The sequence below is a fragment of the Hyperolius riggenbachi genome, chromosome 1, assembly GCF_040937935.1.
Source record: "Hyperolius riggenbachi isolate aHypRig1 chromosome 1, aHypRig1.pri, whole genome shotgun sequence".
Taxonomy (NCBI): Eukaryota; Metazoa; Chordata; class Amphibia; order Anura; family Hyperoliidae; genus Hyperolius; species Hyperolius riggenbachi.
The window spans coordinates 434133839-434153596 of record NC_090646.1 but is presented as its reverse complement, the minus strand read 5'-3'; the positions used below and the strand labels follow the sequence as shown (position 1 = coordinate 434153596).

At 43.9% G+C, this 19758-nt stretch overlaps 1 protein-coding gene across 10 annotated transcripts in view; it reads left to right on the top strand.

Annotated features, from left to right (window-relative positions):
* Positions 1-19758, top strand: part of LOC137519004 (dual specificity protein phosphatase CDC14C-like) — a 217808-nt gene that overhangs the window by 165585 nt on the left and 32465 nt on the right. For 9 of the 10 annotated variants that reach the window (XM_068237648.1, XM_068237641.1, XM_068237587.1 and 6 more), the window contains exons 9-12: positions 1795-2025; positions 6649-6787; positions 9652-9814; positions 13241-13341. In XM_068237648.1, coding sequence (XP_068093749.1) covers positions 1795-2025; positions 6649-6787; positions 9652-9814; positions 13241-13341 — 634 coding nt within the window. The remainder of the gene's footprint in view (positions 1-1794; positions 2026-6648; positions 6788-9651; positions 9815-13240; positions 13342-19758) is intronic. The other variant, XM_068237657.1, reaches the window with a different exon arrangement.

Genomic DNA, 19758 nt, shown 5'->3' with positions numbered 1-19758 from the left:
CCCACTCAGGTCTAAAAAGTCGCTCTCCGTAGAAAGAAAAGGATGGGGATACACTCCTCAACCAAGGGTGGACTAGATATGTGGTAAACACGAGGATAACAGAGGCGCCAATCAAGGATAAAAATGATGTAAAGCCGTCTAAAAGGAAGGAAGTGGGTGGACTCTCCTCCCTCAGGTATATAAATGACCAGGCCAAATGAGCCATTATAAATATAACAGTGACATTTATTAAAACAAATCTCCAAATGTGCAACGCGTTTCATGGGCCAACATCCCGCTTCATCAGGCAATCAAGCATGGAGAACACCAAGATGATCAATCAAAAAGCCAGAGCGCCTCTGATCTACTTGTTCAGGGCCTATGGATGAAAGTATTACAGGCATATGATTAAGACAGCCAGGAAATTGTATAGTTGAAGAGGAGCTGTCAGCCATACTATGCCAGATAAAAAAAACGACATATATAAGTAGATAAATACTAGCTCTACTTACATAACGTGTATTGCATGGTCCAAGTGATTTCAGTGACCGTTCTAAAATAAAAAAAAGGTAAATGGAGAGATTTCTGTTCGCTGGCAGGGGCCATCTTTACTCCCTCCAGCTGAAGCCAATGGTGAGGTCATTTACTCCCCCCTCCCCCCCCACATCAATAGCGAGCGTTGATTGTAAATGCAGGGAATGCCAAAGGAAATGGTAGCAGGGACAGGAGTCCCCATGGATGCGATGCGGTGGTGGCAGCCACTGCCCACATGAATCAGCGGAGATGCCTGTCGGGCTGGAGTGTGGGGAGGGGGCAGACACGGACAGTCATGGGAGGCAGCCAATGAAAGGAAAAGGAGTGAGAGTGACACAGGCTGCAGCCAATCAGGCTGAACTAGCTGTGTCTGCAGAAACTCCCCCAGCCTGCACTACAACTTCTCTTTTGCGGCTGATAACTGGCTGCGTACTAAGGAGCTGGGGACATGAGGATTAATCTCTGCAATAAAAAAGTATGATTGATTTTAAAGTTATGCATTGCCTTTTTAGCCATTCTTTTATATGGTCAACAGAGAATTGATTTTGTTTTTCATGCCTAACAGTTACTCTTTAAAAGAAAAAAAAAAAAAAAGTCAGCCTCCACATTCATGTCAGGTTACTACAGTGATGACAATATGTCATGTTTGACTGGAAGGACTTACAGGTCAGAATGCACCACTGATGTGTGCAATCCTCTCCTTCCTTTTCCTGCCAGAGGTAATAAGACTGTACACTGTCAGATAGGGAAGCAGTCACTGACTACAGGGTATCTTTAAAATCAGAGACTGCCTTCCCAAACAAATTACTGTAAGCATATGCTGCAAGGAGGCATTTAATTTGCGCCTTCTACAGATTTCCATAACGCGTTGTAAACTCACTTCACTTCTTTGCAAGCACATAACTTGTACTTTATTTGGAGTGTGGTCTCCCTGGAAACTTTCCTCATCCTGCATGAGTAATTGGCTACACAGAGCAAGAACCCTTGATTTCTTTTTTTTTTTCACCCTCACTAATCCAGATGATTGACGGGATGTTTCCGTGCTGCCATCTGGCAGTATGTTATGAACAGTGTGGAGTTCTGATTTGTATTTACAAAAATAGATAAGCAAACTGAACTAACATTTCCCATGTATGTTTGCATCATATAGCGCTGAGCTGCAGGGACTGCTTATACAAGATTTATACAAGGTTGTGCTTTCTAAACCCAAGGAAATAGTCGTGAGATTGAGAGCTGAATCCCCAGTATTGTCACACAAGCTCATCCATCTTTCTTCTTCAGGTTATCCCCAGCATGCCCCAGAAGCATACTTCCCATACTTCAGAGCACATGATGTTTCTACCATTATTCGCTTGAACAAGAAGATGTATGAGGCGAAGCGCTTTACAGATGCTGGCTTCGAGCACCATGACCTTTTCTTTATTGATGGAAGTACTCCTAGTGACTCTATTGTGAAGAAATTTTTAAACATCTGTGAGACTACAGAAGGTGCCATAGCGGTACATTGCAAAGGTTTGTTTTACTGTTCCTGCATTAAATCTTCCCTCATGTGACTTTTCTGTGCTCTTAACTAGATTTACTTACCTGGAGCTACTTAAAGAGACACTGAAGCGAAAAAAAAATTATGATATTATGATTTGTATGTGTAGTACAGCTAAGAAATAAAACATTAAGATCAGATACATCAGTCTAATTGTTTCCAGTACAGGAAGAGTTGAGAAACTCCAGTTGTTATCTCTATGCAAACAAGCCTTTAAAGAGACTCCGTAACAAAAATTGCATCCTGTTTTTTATCATCCTACAAGTTCCAAAAGCTATTCTAATGTGTTCTGGCTTACTGCAGTATGTTCTGCTATCACCATCTCTGTAATAAATCAACTTATCTCTCTCTTGTCAGACTTGTCAGCCTGTGTCTGGAAGGCTGCCAAGTTCTTCAGTGTTGTGGTTCTGTGATGCATCTCCCCCCTCCAGGCCCCTCTCTGCACACTGCCTGTGCATTATTTAGATTAGGGCACCTTCTCTCTTCTCTCTTATCTTTTACAAGCTGGAAATCCTCCTCTGAGCTGGCTGGGCTTTCACATACTGATGAATTACATACGGGCAGAGTTGTCTGCACTCTGCAGTAAGAAACAGCCTGACACTTCAGTGGAAGATAGCTGCAGGGGGAAAGAAACACACAAATGATCTCTTGAGATTCAAAAGGAAGGGTGTATACAGCCTGCTTGTGTATGGATGTATTTTCTATATGAGGACATACTGTACATCAACCTACTTCCTGTTTTGGTGGCCATTTTGTTTGTTTATAAATAAACTGTTTAAAACTGTTTTTAACCACTTTTAATGCGGCGGGGAGCTGCGAAATTGTGACAGAGGGTAATAGGAGATGTCCCCTAACGCACTGGTATGTTTACTTTTGTGCGATTTTAACAATACAGATTCTCTTTAAGCTCTACGACTAAGTTATGCTGGGAATACACGTTAAGTTTTTACTTTAGATAGATGGGTTCGATAGATAAATTCCAACCTGTTGGATCTGGTCGATTCTACTTTCGTTTCGATTCTCCTCATTCAAGTGAATGTAATTGATAAGAAAAGATAAGGAATCGAGCAGTGAATCGAGAGTAGAATCGAACGAAAGCGAAAACGACGGCAAAAACGAACGCAAAAACGCATCGTGTATTCCCAGCATTAGTCGTGGAGAGGGCTGTTATCTGACTTTTATTATCTCAACTGTAAGTGAACTGTTTACTTTTTCTCTGCTAGAGGAGAGGTCATTACTTCAGACTGCTCTGAAAGACTCATTTTGAATGCTGAGTGTTGTGTAATCTGCACATATTAGAGAATGATGCAATGTTAGAAAAACACTATATACCTGAAAATAAAAGTATGAGAATATTTTCTTTGCTGCTAATCTTCTGGTAATTATTCATAGTACACAACCAATTCACTATATCATATTTTTTTTTTTCGCTTCAGTGTCTCTTTAAGGGGCACTAAAGGCTTTTCACAGCGCCGCTTTGGGAATCAAGCCCATAGGCTTCTAGGGGCGGTAGGAAGCCCCAGGTAAAATCTGTTATTTGATTAACCTCTGCTTTAAGATGGTCTTTAAAGGAGTCATCAGGGCAAAGATCGTAAAATGAGTGGTACTTACCGGGGGCTTCCTCCAGCCCCAAGCTTCCCAGGACCTCCCTCGCCGCAGTTCTGCCCGCAGCCGTTCGCCGGAGCTCTGACCCGGTCCCCGGCGATGGCGTCAGAGCGACCTGGAGGTCGCTCTGTATTGCGCCTGCGCGATCGGCGCTGTCAATCAGCGCCACGTGGGCCGGAGCGGATTGCGCAGTAGTTCTGCGCCTGCGCAGTCCGCTCCGGCCCACGTGGAGGTTATTGACAGCGCTGATGGCGCAGTACAGAGCGACCTCCAGGTCGCTCTGACGTCATCGCCGGGGACCGGGTCGGAGCTCCGGCGAACGGCTGCAGGCAGAACTGCGGCGAGGGAGGTCCTGGGAGCTTGGGGCTGGAGGAAGCCCCCGGTAAGTACCACTCATTTTACGATCTTTGCCCTTATGACTCCTTTAAAGATACAATTCCCCAGACAATCGATCATCTGATTCAATTGCAATATCGATCTGACACAATAGTTTCATCCTACTAAGCAAGGAAGCCGCTCACAAGTCCGGCAACTGGGAGGACTACAGGAGAGCGAGAAATGACCTAAATCGTGAGCTGAGGGCAGCCAAAAAGGAGTACTCTGCAAAGATAGAACAACACCTGCGATCTATGGACACCAGGGCTGTATGGAAAGGGCTGAAGGCCATCACTAACTACAAGCCCCTACCCAAACATGCAGCACCCAGCCTACAACTCGCCGAAGAACTTAGCAGATTTTACTGTAGGTTCGAGAACCAGGCACGGGAGGGGCGTCTGGTATTGATCATCCCCGCTCCAGGCCCTGCGAGCAACATCCCGAATCCGTTGGCGGTGCGTGAGGCTGACGTCCGGCGCCTCCTATCAACGCTAAGCCCCAGGAAAGCCTCCGGCCCCGACGGCGTATCTCCTGCCTGCCTGAAAACCTGCTGCCATCAACTTGCTCCCATCCTCTGCGACATCTTCACCAAGTCACTGCAGGAAGGCAAGGTTCCCACTTGCTTCAAGATGTCTACCATCATCCCTGTTCCAAAGAAGCAGGGGTTTGTGGACCTTAACAACTTCAGGCCTGTGGCCCTGACATCTGTAATTATGAAAACCCTGGAGCACGTGGTCCTAGCCTACCTCAAGCTCTCCACCTCGTCCCTACTTGACCCCTACCAGTTCGCCTACAGAGCAAACAGGTCTACCGATGATGCAATTAATATCTGCATGGAGCACATCAATGACCACCTCGACAGGCCGAACACTTATGTCAGAATACTTCTCCTCGACTTTAGCTCGGCTTTCAACACCATCTGTCCGCGCATACTTCATGAGGACCTAGCTGCACTAGGAGTTCACTCAAGCCTACGCCTGTGGATCACGGACTTTCTCACCAACCGGTCCCAAGTCGTCAGGCTGGGCAACATCCGCTCCCAAGCAGCGACAACGAATACAGGGGCCCCTCAAGGCTGTGTGCTGTCCCCGATGCTGTTCTCCCTCTACACGAACAATTGCAGATCGGAGGCAGACTCAGTTAAGGTCATCAAGTTCGCCGATGACACCACTATCGTTGGCCTTGTCACTAAGGATAATATCCACGAGTACTGTCAGCAGGTGGAGAGAACCTGCAACTGGAGCAAGGAGAACAGGCTGGTGCTTAACACAGCAAAGACTGTCGAGCTAATCATTGACTTCAGGAGGTCTGCTCCCACCCCACCTCCAATCCATATTGATGGCATCGAGGTGGCCAGAGTGCCCTGCGCCCGCCTCCTGGGCACTACTATCTCCTGCGATCTCAGCTGGAAGTCCAATATCACTGTCATCCAACGTAAGGCCCAGCAGAGACTCTTCTTCCTACGACAACTGAGGAAGGCCGGCATGACCCAAGAAATTCTGGTCAGCTTCTACTCCGCCACCATTGAGTCAATCCTCTGCTCTTCCATGTTAGTCTGGTATGCCGGCGCCACTGCCAGCGACAAGCTCAAACTACAGAGGGTCATCAGGTCGGCGGAGAGGGTCACCGGCTGCCCCCTCCCCTCACTTGCTCTACAAGAGACTGAAATCCAGAGCATTGAGGATTGCAAATGATCCCTCGCACCCAGGTCACCGTTACTTCAGTTTGCTCCCTCTGCGCCGGAGACTTCGTGCCATCCCTACAAAGACTACTAGACATAGAAACTCCTTCTTTCCATCGGCTGTCAGCCACTTGAACTCCCTCCACATACTCCCATCAGTACAAGCCCAAACAAGCGGAGGGGCGGGTTGCGCCACTCCCGGTCAGGCAACTGTACTAAACTACCTCACAAGGCAAACAGGACAAATCGCTGGTCACCTCTAGGCCTCTAAATGAACTGTGAAGTATGTATATGTAAATCTTATGCGCTATGTAAATGTAACTTATCTCTGACCCTATGTACTCCTTCTCTGTCTTTCTCTGTCTTCTCTTCCTGAGCTATATGTATGTGCCAAAAATAATTCCGGGCATGATCGCTCATGCTTGGCGAAATAAACTTTTCTGATTCTGATTTCTGATTCTGATTCTAACCAACAGAAAGCTGCCATCCAGTTTGATCAAATTAATCCCATTTTCTCCACCCTGCAGCTTCCTGGCTGCAGCATTCATGCAGTGGTTGTCACCAGGGCTGTGGAGTCTGAACAATTTTTGGGTACCTGGAGTCTGAGTCGGTGGTTTCATAAACTAAGGAGTTGGAGTCAGATGACTTTTGTATACGGACGTGAACAGGGTCAGGTATGGCTAGTACAGAGGGCCATGTATGGTAGGAGGCAAAGAAAGGGCCAGAAGAGCTTATAGCTTGGCTTCCAAGCCAGAAGGTCCATCCAGACATCATAAATTCTCTGGACTCGCGGTGGTAGGGAGCGGCTTTGCACCCAGTTGGCTACCGCTTTACGGGTTAATACTTTACATTTCATACATGCTGTCACTGTGTAACTGATTTAGAGAGAGAGAATCCTTCAATTTTCTTCTGATTTTTGTTTGCTTTTATCCAGCTGGTCTTGGCAGAACAGGAACCCTCATAGCATGTTACATAATGAAGCACTACAGAATGACTGCTGCAGAGGCCATTGCTTGGATTCGGATCTGTAGACCTGGTTCTGTGATTGGACCACAACAGCATTTTCTTGTTGAGTAAGTATTGCTACAAATTCAGGAGGAAATGAATTTGAATCTGTTGTAATGTTCCTTTATATCCAGGCGTAGATCATTAAAACTCTGATAATCTGAGTTTTTGGCAATCTTTCAAAGCCTATTGTAAACCAGGAGAAACTCTTTTCATAGATTAATAGTAATATATATTTTTATACTTGTCACAAAATGGCGCTATAGAACACAATACATCAACAGCACAGTAAAAAAAGGATTCCATTTTACCCTTTTTCATTTTCTAACCAATCATTGATGTTGGTTGTTTAATTTAGTTTTGTATGGCTGGCAAGAGTTTTGTTTTCTTTAAAGTGACACAGAAGCGGGGAAAAAACATATTTAATTGTAAGTGTAGTACGGATAATTAATAGAACATTAGTAGCAAAGAAAAGTCTCATTTTTATTTTGCTATCTAGCTTTATTTTTATAACATTGCATCATTCTTTAATATTTGCAGTTTGCAAACTACACTCTGTATTTTAAACTATAAGGGCCCTTTTCACTAGAGCGATTGTGATTGCTGAATCGCAAATCGCTAGTGATTTTTAAATCGCTAGAGTTGTTACTTTATCATATAAATCACGAGAAGTATTTTCCACTACAGTGATTCGATTTGGAAATCGCTAATCGCAAATCGCGATCGCTTGCTGGAGCGATTTTTACAATGATAATGCAATGCAAATGAAAATCACAAATCGCAATCGCATAACAGAATTAATGAAAAATCGCAATCGCTGGCGTTTGTGATTTGTGATTGCGATTGCTAGTGGAAAAGGGCCCTGAAACAGAGCAGAGCTAATGAACCTTTGAACCTTCCTGCAGTAAAACCTTAAAACAAACAGTGAGAGACCGGTTGAGATAAGTGCTTCAGAAAACAGCACTGTAGCTGACCAAGCTGGGTCTGAGAGCTCAGAGACGCTCTTTCTTGTCGAGTATGATTTTCATAGCTGAGCTACCGCCGTGTACGGGTTCACCCAAACTGCACAAGTACAGTCCACGCATGCCCAGGATATGTCACTCGCTTATGCATGGCTTTTTCCTCCATGCACAAGCATCTTCGTTCTGCTGGGCATACACAGACCATGTACAGGTAAAATCATACACTGATGAGAATGTAATGAATTATTCAGGATACCCTATTCTTACCTTTTTTATCCCGGCAAATTAAAAAAAAAAAATTAAAAACCCTTGCACAGTGATTTACCAGCAACAAATGTGCTAGCATCTCTGATGAATTTAAGAATCTACTGTAAATCTGGGTGAGCTAAGATTTACAATGAGCATCTGTCCAGAGGATCGGGGAAGCCTCTGGACAATCCAGATCTCTCACTACTTGGGTAAGTATCCAAACTGTACCTCACCCCCCACCCTCCCCCCAAAGTAGAACACAAATTATACAGGATACCCATTGTTACCTTTAAAAATCCTGGGAGGTAAAGTGGTGATCCTGCTCACTTTACAGAGGGGTAACAAAAATACAAATATTTATGTATACATTCCATAGTGATTTGACCGGGGCAAATGTGCCAGTATCTCTGATAAATGTAAGTATGCACCGTACATTAGGGAGAGTAAAGCTTTTACAAACGCTTAACTAAATAATTTAGAGGAGTGAAGATCCTCTTTACGCTCTTAAGGTGTGCACACACATGCGACTATAGTGGTTTGAAACGATCGTTCCCCGATCATTTCAAACGACGATAGTTTAAAAAAAAAAAACAACCAACGATCATTAAGTCTAACGACGGACGAGCTAGATCGTTAAAAACGAACTATCTAGCTTGGCGGATTTTTACCAACGACGATCGTTTGCAAAAGTAGTACATCGTTGGAAACGGTCGTTCGTACTAGGCTTGACATGTGCATTTCGATATATCTCCATGAAACTTCATTTTTATGCGCAAGCGCAATAGTTGCTTTACGTGATGTAATGTTCATTCTAACGATCAGATCGTTACACACATTTTAAAACTAACTTTACTTAGGTCGTTCTTTCATCAATTAAAAGTTCGTTCGTCGTTCTCAACGAACAATCGTTGTCGCATGTGTGTACGTAGCATAAGTTAAGCTTGCAAGCAGCTGCAGAAAGCAGCATAAATAAGGTGTGGCTGAAGGGTAGGTACATTGATAAAGGGCACCACCGTAGTTTGGGCGCTGGGGAATAGCCACCAGTGGAATATATTAAAATTATTAATCTTAGGCTCTAGCTAATTCTGATCTGTAATTTTTTGTTTCAATATTTTACTATCGCCTACGTGACCCCATTACCACTTGAACCCTCTCTCTAATGATGCCTAACCCTGCTTACCCCCTGCGCTGCTATCTCCGCTGATATAAGAATTTTCACAGATTTTATAATTACCGGGTGCCCCTAGCAGTCAATTTCTAACCGGGTGCCGTCATAGCAGCTATGCCGGCACCCAGGTGGTAATTTAATTGCCGGTGGCGACCGATGACTAGCGTAATTAGATGGCGCAAATATCAGCGGCGACTTGTGGTCTGTGTGACTCCCATTTTACCAGGCGATCACCAACGTCTAAATTACTTGCTTCTCTGAAGGGAACCTTCTATTAATAAAAACACTCTTAAGTGCCAAGAGTTGCAACGGTTTCACTCTTGCATCACTCTGGGCTTTTTTTTGAGTAGATTTCAACTGTAAAACTACCACACAGCTATGTCTGACAACAAGAGTATTTGAGGAGCCATTCCAGTGCAATAAACTCTTCCAGAGACTCTGTGAGGGGACATATTTAATGTATGGTCCATTTTGTTGTCACCAGATTTGTTTTTTTGTTTCCCTCCAGTTTTTTTCTTACACCAACAAATTGTATGTTATCCCATTTTTACAGCAAGCAAATGAGCCTTTGGATGGAAGGTGACATTTACCGCAAGAAGCAGAGGGAACATGAAAATGGAAACCAAGTGTCAGTGACATTTATTCTCTCTGGAGTAGATGACATTTCTCTTCAGGATGATCTGAGTAAAGCTTCTGGCAAAGAAGACATTGAACTGGTAATTGCTTGGAAATGTTTTCATGTTGGGACAGCTGCAGAACCTATGGAAAACAAATCTAGAATCACGCTGCTGCGTGTCATTGCACTGCTGAGGTTTCATATACTGTATATTTATTCCGGTGAGGACAGCTTACTGGGCTACAAGTAAGGCCTCGTTCAGACTATACGCGCTGCCGTCCGCATTTTGGCAGCGCGTATAGTGTGCGACACGCAAGAACGGTAGAAGGGCATAGACAGCCCTTCTACCGTTCCCATCATATGCGCTGCGTGGCAGCGCGATTGCGCTATCGCGTGCTGCACGCATTTTTGGGAATCGCAGCGCAGATCCCATTCATTGTAATGAATGGGATCTGCAGCGCAGCGCATAGGAGCGCAGATGGCGTGCGATCGGACGCGTTGCGTTCCAATCGCACAGCCATCTGCGCTAAATGATGTGAACGAGGCCTAAAGCTTTGTTTCATTGTATGCGATTTCTACTGGTGTGATGCTGTTGCTGTGCAGAACTACACTGGCAGAATTGATGGACCTTTCTATATTATTATCAGTATATGGAATTCTTAGGCTTGTGCAATTGTGTGCAAATGAAATCATAATTTTTTTTTTGATTGTTTACATGCAAATGAGTGATGGAACCTGCTTTACAGCTCAGTCATGCCATATACGCAGGGCACCTTTCAGTTCAGGTTTCACTAGGAAGTTCTATAGGCAGTGTTCACACTTGGTACACTATTAAGAAAAAGAACTGGTGATGGCCACAATCTGTACTAGTGATCAAGTTGCAGAATGCCTTTGACTGCATGATAAATTTCTCCAATACTCCATAAAAATGATTTGCTAGACCTGTCAGGGGTCGACCAACCTATAAATAACATATTTGCGCACAAGACACCACCATTCACGCTGCAGAATAGTGACTGCTGTTTTTTTCTGCAGACTATTCTTTATAGTCTCTGCACACTTGGCTGACAGAAGCTGTTCGCAGTAGGGAATTGAACGGGGTGTGTGAAAAAAGCAACCAAGCCTGTTTTTTTTTTTTTTTTTCCCCACAGTGGAAAAATGCACATTTCCCCCACTTCACAACGCATTATGTGCATGTTCATATTGTGGGAAAACACACAGTGACTGTAAACTGAGCTAATTCCTTTAAGTTTGTGAGAGCATTAAATTCACCATCTTTCCTTACTGACTCTGTCAACATTCCAGCATCCTCACTTGTGTTCTTAAAAAAAGAAAAGGGAAAAAAAAGGGAGAGAGGGGGGTGTTATCCTGAATATCTTGTTATATTTAATTTATGTAAAATAAAAACCCAGGCATGGAAAAGTGGACTATTGTCTGGTACTTGAAACAATCTTGCCTTTTTCACTTTATTGAAATGATGCTGAAATGTTAGTAGTTCCTAAAACAATGGCCTCGATTCACAAAAGTGCTGTCGGTAAGGTAACGTCGAGCGGGGAAACACCGCTGTCGGTATTTCCGCCTTCAGGGTGGTAATTCATAAAAATTTTGCTAGTTGTGACAGGCGTGCGGAGATATTCCGCTGTAGGCAGGCGTAAGGCTGTCGGGAGACATGCAGAAACAGGAGAAGCAGGCGGAGTCCCTCCGTGCGGTGTTCTCTCTGCAGCTGCTTGGGAGGTCTGTCCCATTCACTGCACTGTATTCCGCACGCTTCTCGCCACATCAGAGGTAGCGGTAATACCCGTCCGCATACCGCTACCTCTAATCTTTATGAATTGACTACTTGTTACTTTTGCTATGATAATCACCGCGCAAGGCGGTGATTCATCACTCTGCTCGCGAATGTCGGCTTTTCATGCGGAAAAAGCCTTTATGAATACAGATTTTGCTGTGTGGTCGGTAAAGTGAGCCGTTTTCAGCATTTCCGAATGCGGGAATGCTTTATGAATCGAGGCCAATGTTTTCTTTTCCTTCCAAACAATAAGTTGTGCTCCAGTGGTAAAATAAAAGCAAAAGTATTCAGGGTATCGCAACACCAGTAGAAGTCACTTCACTTCTTTCAAGAAAATAAGCATATAGTAGTTAAGCTGTGCTTCTTATCACCTCCTCTTATAGACACAGCAATAGGAGGAAAACCCTGAGAGGTAAATTAAAATTTGCTCAGAGCGTTGAGTACTGTCTGAATAAACACACATTTCCCCAAGTGCTGCACTCCAGCGAGATGTGCCATCACTGTTTGAGGGAGATAGAGAAAAAATGATCCAACACCTCCCCTCTTGTGAGTGCACTCACCAGCCAGCCACTTGTCAGTTTGCATATAAACAATCAGTTCCTTCAGATATGGGTAAAACACATTGATGGATCGGATTTCCTTAAAACCGAAGTCTCACATTTTTCTATAGCATACATTTACTTACACATGCATTAACCTTGAGATTGGTGTACCATATTTTTCGGCCTTATTATAAGACACACTTTTTTTCTCCCCCAAAAGTGGGGAGAAAAAGTGGGTGCGCCTTATGGTCTGAATACAGGGAGTCCCCCGACTTTAAAATCCCCCAATATGAACGCCGCAGATGGGGATTCCCTGTTCCATGCTCCCCAGCCCTCTTCGGGTTGTGTATTGTGCAGTGGAAGCAGTGCGTCTAACCGGATTAAACTCCTATGTTCATCCGATCTGCGTAATCAGTCTCTGGACAGCTTTGTCTCATTAGTCTCCGGCCAGCTCTGCGTCATCAGTCTCCGGGCAGCTCGCAGACTGTCCCGCTCATGACTACCAAAGCCCACTCAGCAGTTTCACTCCCTGCATGAGAGACCCCATTGCTGTCGTAGCACCTGCCGTGCACGCTGAACACTGATCTCCTCTGCAGAGACATGAGCTGTTTCAGTTCCACAGACGCAGATCATCCGCCGAGCGGACTGCCTGCGCTATCCTCCACCTACTGCGGGGCAATACGTGGGTCTAAGCTACTGCACGCAATGAGTAGATTTCTCACCGCACATGAGAGCACGCTGCTCTCTTCAGTCACACAGACCACAGCGTACCTGCTCTCTGTGTGCCTACACACCATCAATCCCCACTCTAGGGGACACATAAGAGTGGGGGACACATATGAGGTAAAAGGGAGGGGGGGCAACAAGGGAGCCAGAAGAGTTACAATGGGCGGTAAAAAGGGGCAACAAGACATACAAGGCGACACAAGAGGTACAATGGGACCAAAGGGGGACGCAAGGTATAAGGGGGAAATAATAATTGGCAGGAGAAGCACCACAAGACATCCCTGTACCATAGATGCACCTGGTTTAGTATTTTTTTTCTCCCCGGTCTCGCCTCCAAATCTAGGTGCATCTTATGGTCCAAAAAATACGGTATACAGTGTTATCTCAGATTTATAAACCAAGAAAAGTACAGCAAATGTTATCATGTTTTGTGAACCTACCTCATTAGTTGTGTCTCTGCTTTGTACAGTACAGTGATGATGATGAAGCCATTGGTGTGACCCAGGGTGATAAGCTGCGTGCCTTGAAGTGTAAGCGACAGACAAGAATCCCATCAGTGGCTCCATTGTCGTAAGTTTATCCTGTTTGACAATAGGGTTCCAGTATGCTTTAACTGTGCTTTAAACTAATGTCACATTTTAAGTTTGAACAGTAGTTTGGACATGCCTGTTCTACATAAAAGCATATTTCAAAGTCCGGTCCCGGGGCCAAATGTGGCTTGTCGAGCCTTTTCTGGTGTCCCCTGAAGCTCTGCAGTTAATTCCATGCAAAGGGCCACCTTTGTTTGACATTCTGTCTCGCCCTTTGCTTGCCTGTAGGTTATCAGCCACCACTGTAGCAGTCACCACTATGCCAGCAGCAGTAACAGCCCCAGATTAGCAGCTGCGACCAATAGCACTATGGCAGCATACTGCAAGGGACATGCTAACTGCACATAGTATATGGGTTATTTACCATGGAAATGTTTTGACAGAATGTCACATATAGTACCTCATGGCAATTGGCAAAAATTGTATTACATTTCACTGGTTCAGCCCCCTAGCACTCTCAAGAACAGCGAACCCCTGATGTAGAAGAATTTGTCTTGAAAGCCTTTGACGCGCACGTGAACCCTAGCAGCCAAAGTATTGTGGTTTCACTAATAGATTGCTGATGCACCATGGCAAACTCCGTAGACAAACAAGTGGGGTAATGCAGCACCTCAAGCGGGACTGCTCACATAGGATACAAAAAAGTGATGGATTTATCCCTACATATGAATTTAATGAGGGTGGAGAATACTGTACAAAAAGTGTTCTATCAAATTTAGACTAGTGCTAAAGTACCAGCTACCCACATTACAGCACAGTTACCCTACTGTGGAACAGCCAACTGAGATTGGTGCTGCTTCTCCCCTCAATGACTGGAGGGCTTGTAGTATACAGATGAAAGGGAGTGTCTTTTATTAGATGGCTGCAACTTTTTTTTGTAATCAAGGCAGGCAAGATTCTTCTTGTTATAACTATTACCTATAAGTTGAATAGCCAATTGAATGGAGGTATTGTTCAGCTGCTTTCAGTTAGAACGAGCTGAATTTGTTTCTCTCGCTTGTTCTCGCATCTGCCATGTTCTACATATCCTTGCAGTAGTTTTGATAAATTTGCCCAAGTTCTTCACGAACACATACGAACATCTCTCCTAGCTTGCAGGAGCTACACGTTGTATGTGTTGTGGGAGCTGCCATCTTACTCTGCAAATTCTAAAATTACTATTTTATTTCTGAGGCTTCTCTGAGATAGCATTGTTTACATGGGAGAGTTTGTGTGGTGGGCTGCCAGGACCACACTGCAACTTCAACTTGGCCACAAATAGAAGACAGTGGGAGAGATCATAGGGAAAATGGTGTTGTGTTTTTTTTTGGTTTTTTTTTTTGTCAGGGGTTTTCCTTGGGTTTGCTAGCAAAGCTAAGTAAGCAGGATAGATATAGGTACACTTTAAAGCCTCAAACACACTTGTGAAAAAGTTGGCTGAGGCAGCCGATAACGACCGCTTCAGACGATAATCTGGCGTGTGTACAGTTGCCCCCAACTGCTGACCTGCAAGCTATCCGCCCGGTGGATCAACTTGACGCCAGCGACGGCCAACTTAATTGTGCACACTTCTCCCCCGCCCACAACGTGACATCACACACGTGGGCCTCCCGGTTCCCTGTATAGCAACAGAGCCTGTTGTCGGCTGCACAGCTGACATGCTTGTCTGCAGCCCAGCCATGTTGCCCAAGGGTATTGGGCTCCGATCCCTAAGGGGCGACATCTATCAAAGGTGTGCACGTGCCTTAAGAACTGCTAGTGCTGGGTATGAGAATAGAAAGATCATCTATGTAAATCTTATTGCTTGGCCACCAAAGAGATTATCAGTTGCTAGAATAATATCCTGTGATTTGTAGATTGTAAAAAAAAAAAAAAAAAAAAAAAAAAAAGTCAGTGCTTTCTTATTGGAGTAGATTTTCTCCCATAGAATGTGACCTATGTTCTGATGTGGCTCGGCTGCCACTGAAGTAATTATACACTAGAATATAGCTAATAATCTGGGAAATATGGCCACAGGATTGTAAATACCATATGGGCCTTTTTCCACTGAGGCCAAGTCTGCAGCGTTTCCCAGTTTGCGAGCTGCACGTGGAAACGCTGCATGTCTTTCTAGTGGCTTGCTTTCCAGGCGACAGATTTTGCAGCAGGCAGCTGAAACACTATAGCCGTGCGTGGGGCACTGACTGCGGAAACGGCAGCAGCTCCTAATGGAAATACACCCGACGAGTATATTGTAAGTACCAAAGAGACTGCATTATTGCTAAAGAAGTGAATAACCATACATCTCTGAAAATTTTCATTTATCTAGTACAGGGGTGCCCACACTTTTTCAGCTTGTGAGCTACTTTAAAAATTAGCAAGTCAAAATGATCTACCTATGTACAATTTTAGGTGGTGCATAATTGTATATACAGAATGGGAAATGTAGTGCAGTCGGGATCTACCATGAAGTCCTTTGCGATCTACCCAATGAGCACCCCCGATCTAGTATGTCCAAAAAAGAGAGATCATGTTCAGCTTGTTACATTGTTTAGACTCTACAAAGTTGCCTGTACTAGACTTCTGGAACTGAAAACTACCTTTTTTTTTCTACTACCTATTTTTCACTTTTGATGTACAAGATAGGATTGTGTGTTTAATGGTATGCTTCGCTGTAACTATATGGTATGTATTATGATCAGATACTCGTTTGTTTGACAAGAGCAGCAGGAGTCTTATTTATAATTAAAAAAAATAGATTATAAGTTTGCCACCTTATATTTTTCACTATTGAAACTCTGAGCACTACTTCTATTACTGCTACAACCACTACCTCTTGTGCCATATTTATAAAAGTACAGAGACTAATTTACTCCCTGGCTATTTTGATTTCAAAGCTGTGACCAAGATTAGAAATGGAGTAGTAGTAAGCAGCCTATTGACTTTTATTGCAGCTGCTTACCGCTGCCTTATAAATGGTGATCTTTGACAAAACTGGCAAACACTAGGGGTCTCCTGTAAAGTGGCAGTTGGGGCTGACTGACACCACAGTACCAAGAAAGGAAAATTAAGATTGTGGCAAAAGTGGCAATCTTTTCAGCAGATTGCCGTATAGTAAGTGTGGAGAACAAAACGTGCCAATATTTCTTCAAGTGGACAAATTGCCTTTTAATTAACATATTCCTATAGTTTTTAATTGGTTAACCGGTTCCTTTCATTTTTTTACTCCCTTTTATGCATTTATATTGTTCTGATACAGTGCTTTACAGATGCAAGCAAGTCGCATACCATAATTACCGTCACTCATTGAGGTGCAGTCTAGTATCCATACCACATTCTACGGCTAGTTTTTGAGGGAGGCCAGTTGACCAAAAGTTTTTTGTTTTTTGTTTTTTTTTTTTTTTTTTGTGAAAGGAAACCAAAATACCCAGAGCAAACTTGTGAACTAGGAGAGAACATAAAAACCCTGTGCAGAAACCTTTCTGGCTGGGATTCAAACTTTTTGCAAAACAAGAGTGCCAGCCACTTATCCAAAGCTAATCCGCTAATTTTCTATATGCATTCATATAGATTAGCATACACTGGATGATTGTATTTGTCCCCTGTAGCCCCCGTTTCCATAGTATCCATGTAGAGTAGAGGATGTGAGCTGAGTGCAATTTGTGAAGCATATTTGGCTCATGAAACTTATTCTGTACGCTGATTATATTTGCATATTAACCCAATCGCTGTAAGAATTTGCCTAGTTCAGCTTTGGATTAGTTAATGGTTGCTAATTTTCCTGAGGTAGGAGTCACGTGCACACTGTTACCGGAGTCACTGCTACCTATTGACATTCAGATGGTAATCGATAAGAACACACCAGGTGACTCAAGATGACTGAAGTGGTCTGTGGTGTAGGCATGTATACTACATAAATTTGATAAAGCCCATTGTTAATTACAGTTGACTTTTTTTGTTTGACATTTTTCTAGTTGACATTAGTATAATACAAATATGGCAATATTTTAACCAGGTTTTAGCCTCTAACACATTACTTAGTGATTAAATTGAGAATCCTACAAATAGGACACAGACTCCACATATGCTTTAGAGGTTGTGCATGAAGAGAAAAGCTGTATGTCCCTGTGGCATACATTGTTGTCCACATGACATGACTGTGCACCCATGCTATGCATCTGAGTGAACCTAACTTGCTTAATCTCCATGCTCCCCTCCAGTGACTGACTAAGCATTACCTGGTACTCATACTGTGCTGCGTGATCTGGTCTTGTATTCATGTATTGTTATATTGCTGTATGTCACCCCTAAATATTGTCTGTAACCTAAATTAATGTACAGCGCTGCGTAATATGTTGGCGCTTTATAAATACAATAAATAATAATAATAATGACAGTCAAAGTGTGGATCAGTGAGGACAACTGCCTGAAGGGTAGCCCAATGCTAGAAACCATGAAACCATGTGCACTGATGGACACAAATAAGCTTACAGTCCATTCCGCCTTTAGTCTCGTGCTTGGTTCACGCATAAATCTGTGCATGTCCTGTCAGTTTTACATCTGTTTTCTATCAGTTTTATCTGGCCGGGCCGGAAATGTACACCTTTTAGGTGTGAACACAGCTATAGAAACACATACAAAACTGATGACTGTTGACAGGACTGGACACCTTTTTTTGTGTGTGAGCCAAACTTACAGCCTCGTGTAAAGAACAAGTAGGGAGAGCTGTGGAAATCTTAACCGCAAACTGGGCCTTACTGACACCAACCTCATTCTACCTTCCTTCATGTAAAGCTCAGATGTGCGAACAGCCTACTTTCCGAGTGGTGCATAGGCTAAAATTGTATGAGGGTCTGAGCAGCCCTTTGTTCCACGCATGCTGCACGTTGAATTTATCGCTATTAAAGGATGTAAGCATGATGTTGGTACCCCATGCATCTTTTCACATAGTAGAAACATCTTATTACGTCAGATTTTGCTAGTTAAACCATCATTGTCACTGATAGAGCTCTGTATGTGCAAGAATTATCATATTTATACATATAAGTTCATTGTTGTGGTGAAGTGAATGTGAACCTGCTTGTGTTTTTGTTTTCTTTATTGCACAAGTATAATTCTGAAGCTAGTTTGAACTTATATTAGACTTGTACATAGTGATGATCTCTCGATTAAATCCGGATGGAATCTGAATGGGTTTCATTCGGATTTCATCCTCCTAATTAGTGCACCTGAGCGGCTTGGTGAGGGCGATTTAAACTTACCCAGCAGCCGTCTTCTTTAATCCATCCCATGCTGCATTCCAAGCTGCGTCACGTGACTACTACGCTTCCTCCATCTCTGGGGAAGTTTAACCCTCCCTCGCCCACCCACTCAGGTGCACTAATTAGGAGGATGAAGTATGAATGAAACCCATTTGGATTTCATCCGGAGGTCACTACTTGTATGATTTGTGCTTCCTTTGATGTTTTGTCCTTGTTTTCTGTCTGTTTATTGTCTCTGCTGTGGCCTAGTCATTAAATAAGCTACACAAACCTGCAAAGCTTGTGGTCTTGGAAAGTACTGTCAAAATTAATTGTGATGTGGGTCTTCAGAAGACCTAGGATTTCTGGAATCGAATGAATTAGGACGGATTTGGCACAGGCTGACATCAATCAATCAATCAATTTGCTTGTAAATTACCAGGTCAGGAGCCCAGATACTGACCACTTCCCCCAATGACCACTCTATAGGTTGCAATTTTCTCAGATTGTTTTTAGACTGTGCCTTCTCCCTTGTAATATAAACAGTGGGTGCCTTCAGGGCATTACAGGGAGGAATGCTGTATGGGGCTGGCGAACAGTGCCACACGTGGTCCCCGGGTAGTCTGTGCCTGTCCTCATCCAGATGTTACCTTAGCCGGTTAGTGTTTAAAGTAAACCTGACATGATGGAACAAAATTATTTTTATTTACCTTGGGCTCTTTCCCGCCTCCTGTGGTCCGTCAGCTCCCTCAATACCCTTCCGGTCCCATCCGTTGTGCCCCCGTGAAGTCTGCACAATTCAGCTGGGTTGCAGAGAACTGCACATGCATTGTTCTGGGCTGCGCACCTCCATTATGCTTCCGTAGCTGAGTGTTCTGTGCATGCACAGTTAGTCTTCAAGAGAACACGAGGTGGGTTTGAAGAATATTATCTGCATACAGAGGCTGGATCTGCCTATACAGCCCAGCCTCTGTTGCTATCCCAAACCCCCTAAGGTCCCCCTGCACTATGCAATCCCTCATAAATCACAGCCATGCTGCTGACAAACAGCTTGTCAGAGCTGGCTGTGTTTATCTCTAAAGTGTCAGTCTGCTGTTCTCCCCACCTCCTGCAGAACTCCAGTCCCCACCTGCATCCCTTCCCTCCCTGCTGATTGGAGGGAAGGGACGGGGGCAGGGACCGGAGCTATGCAGGAGGCA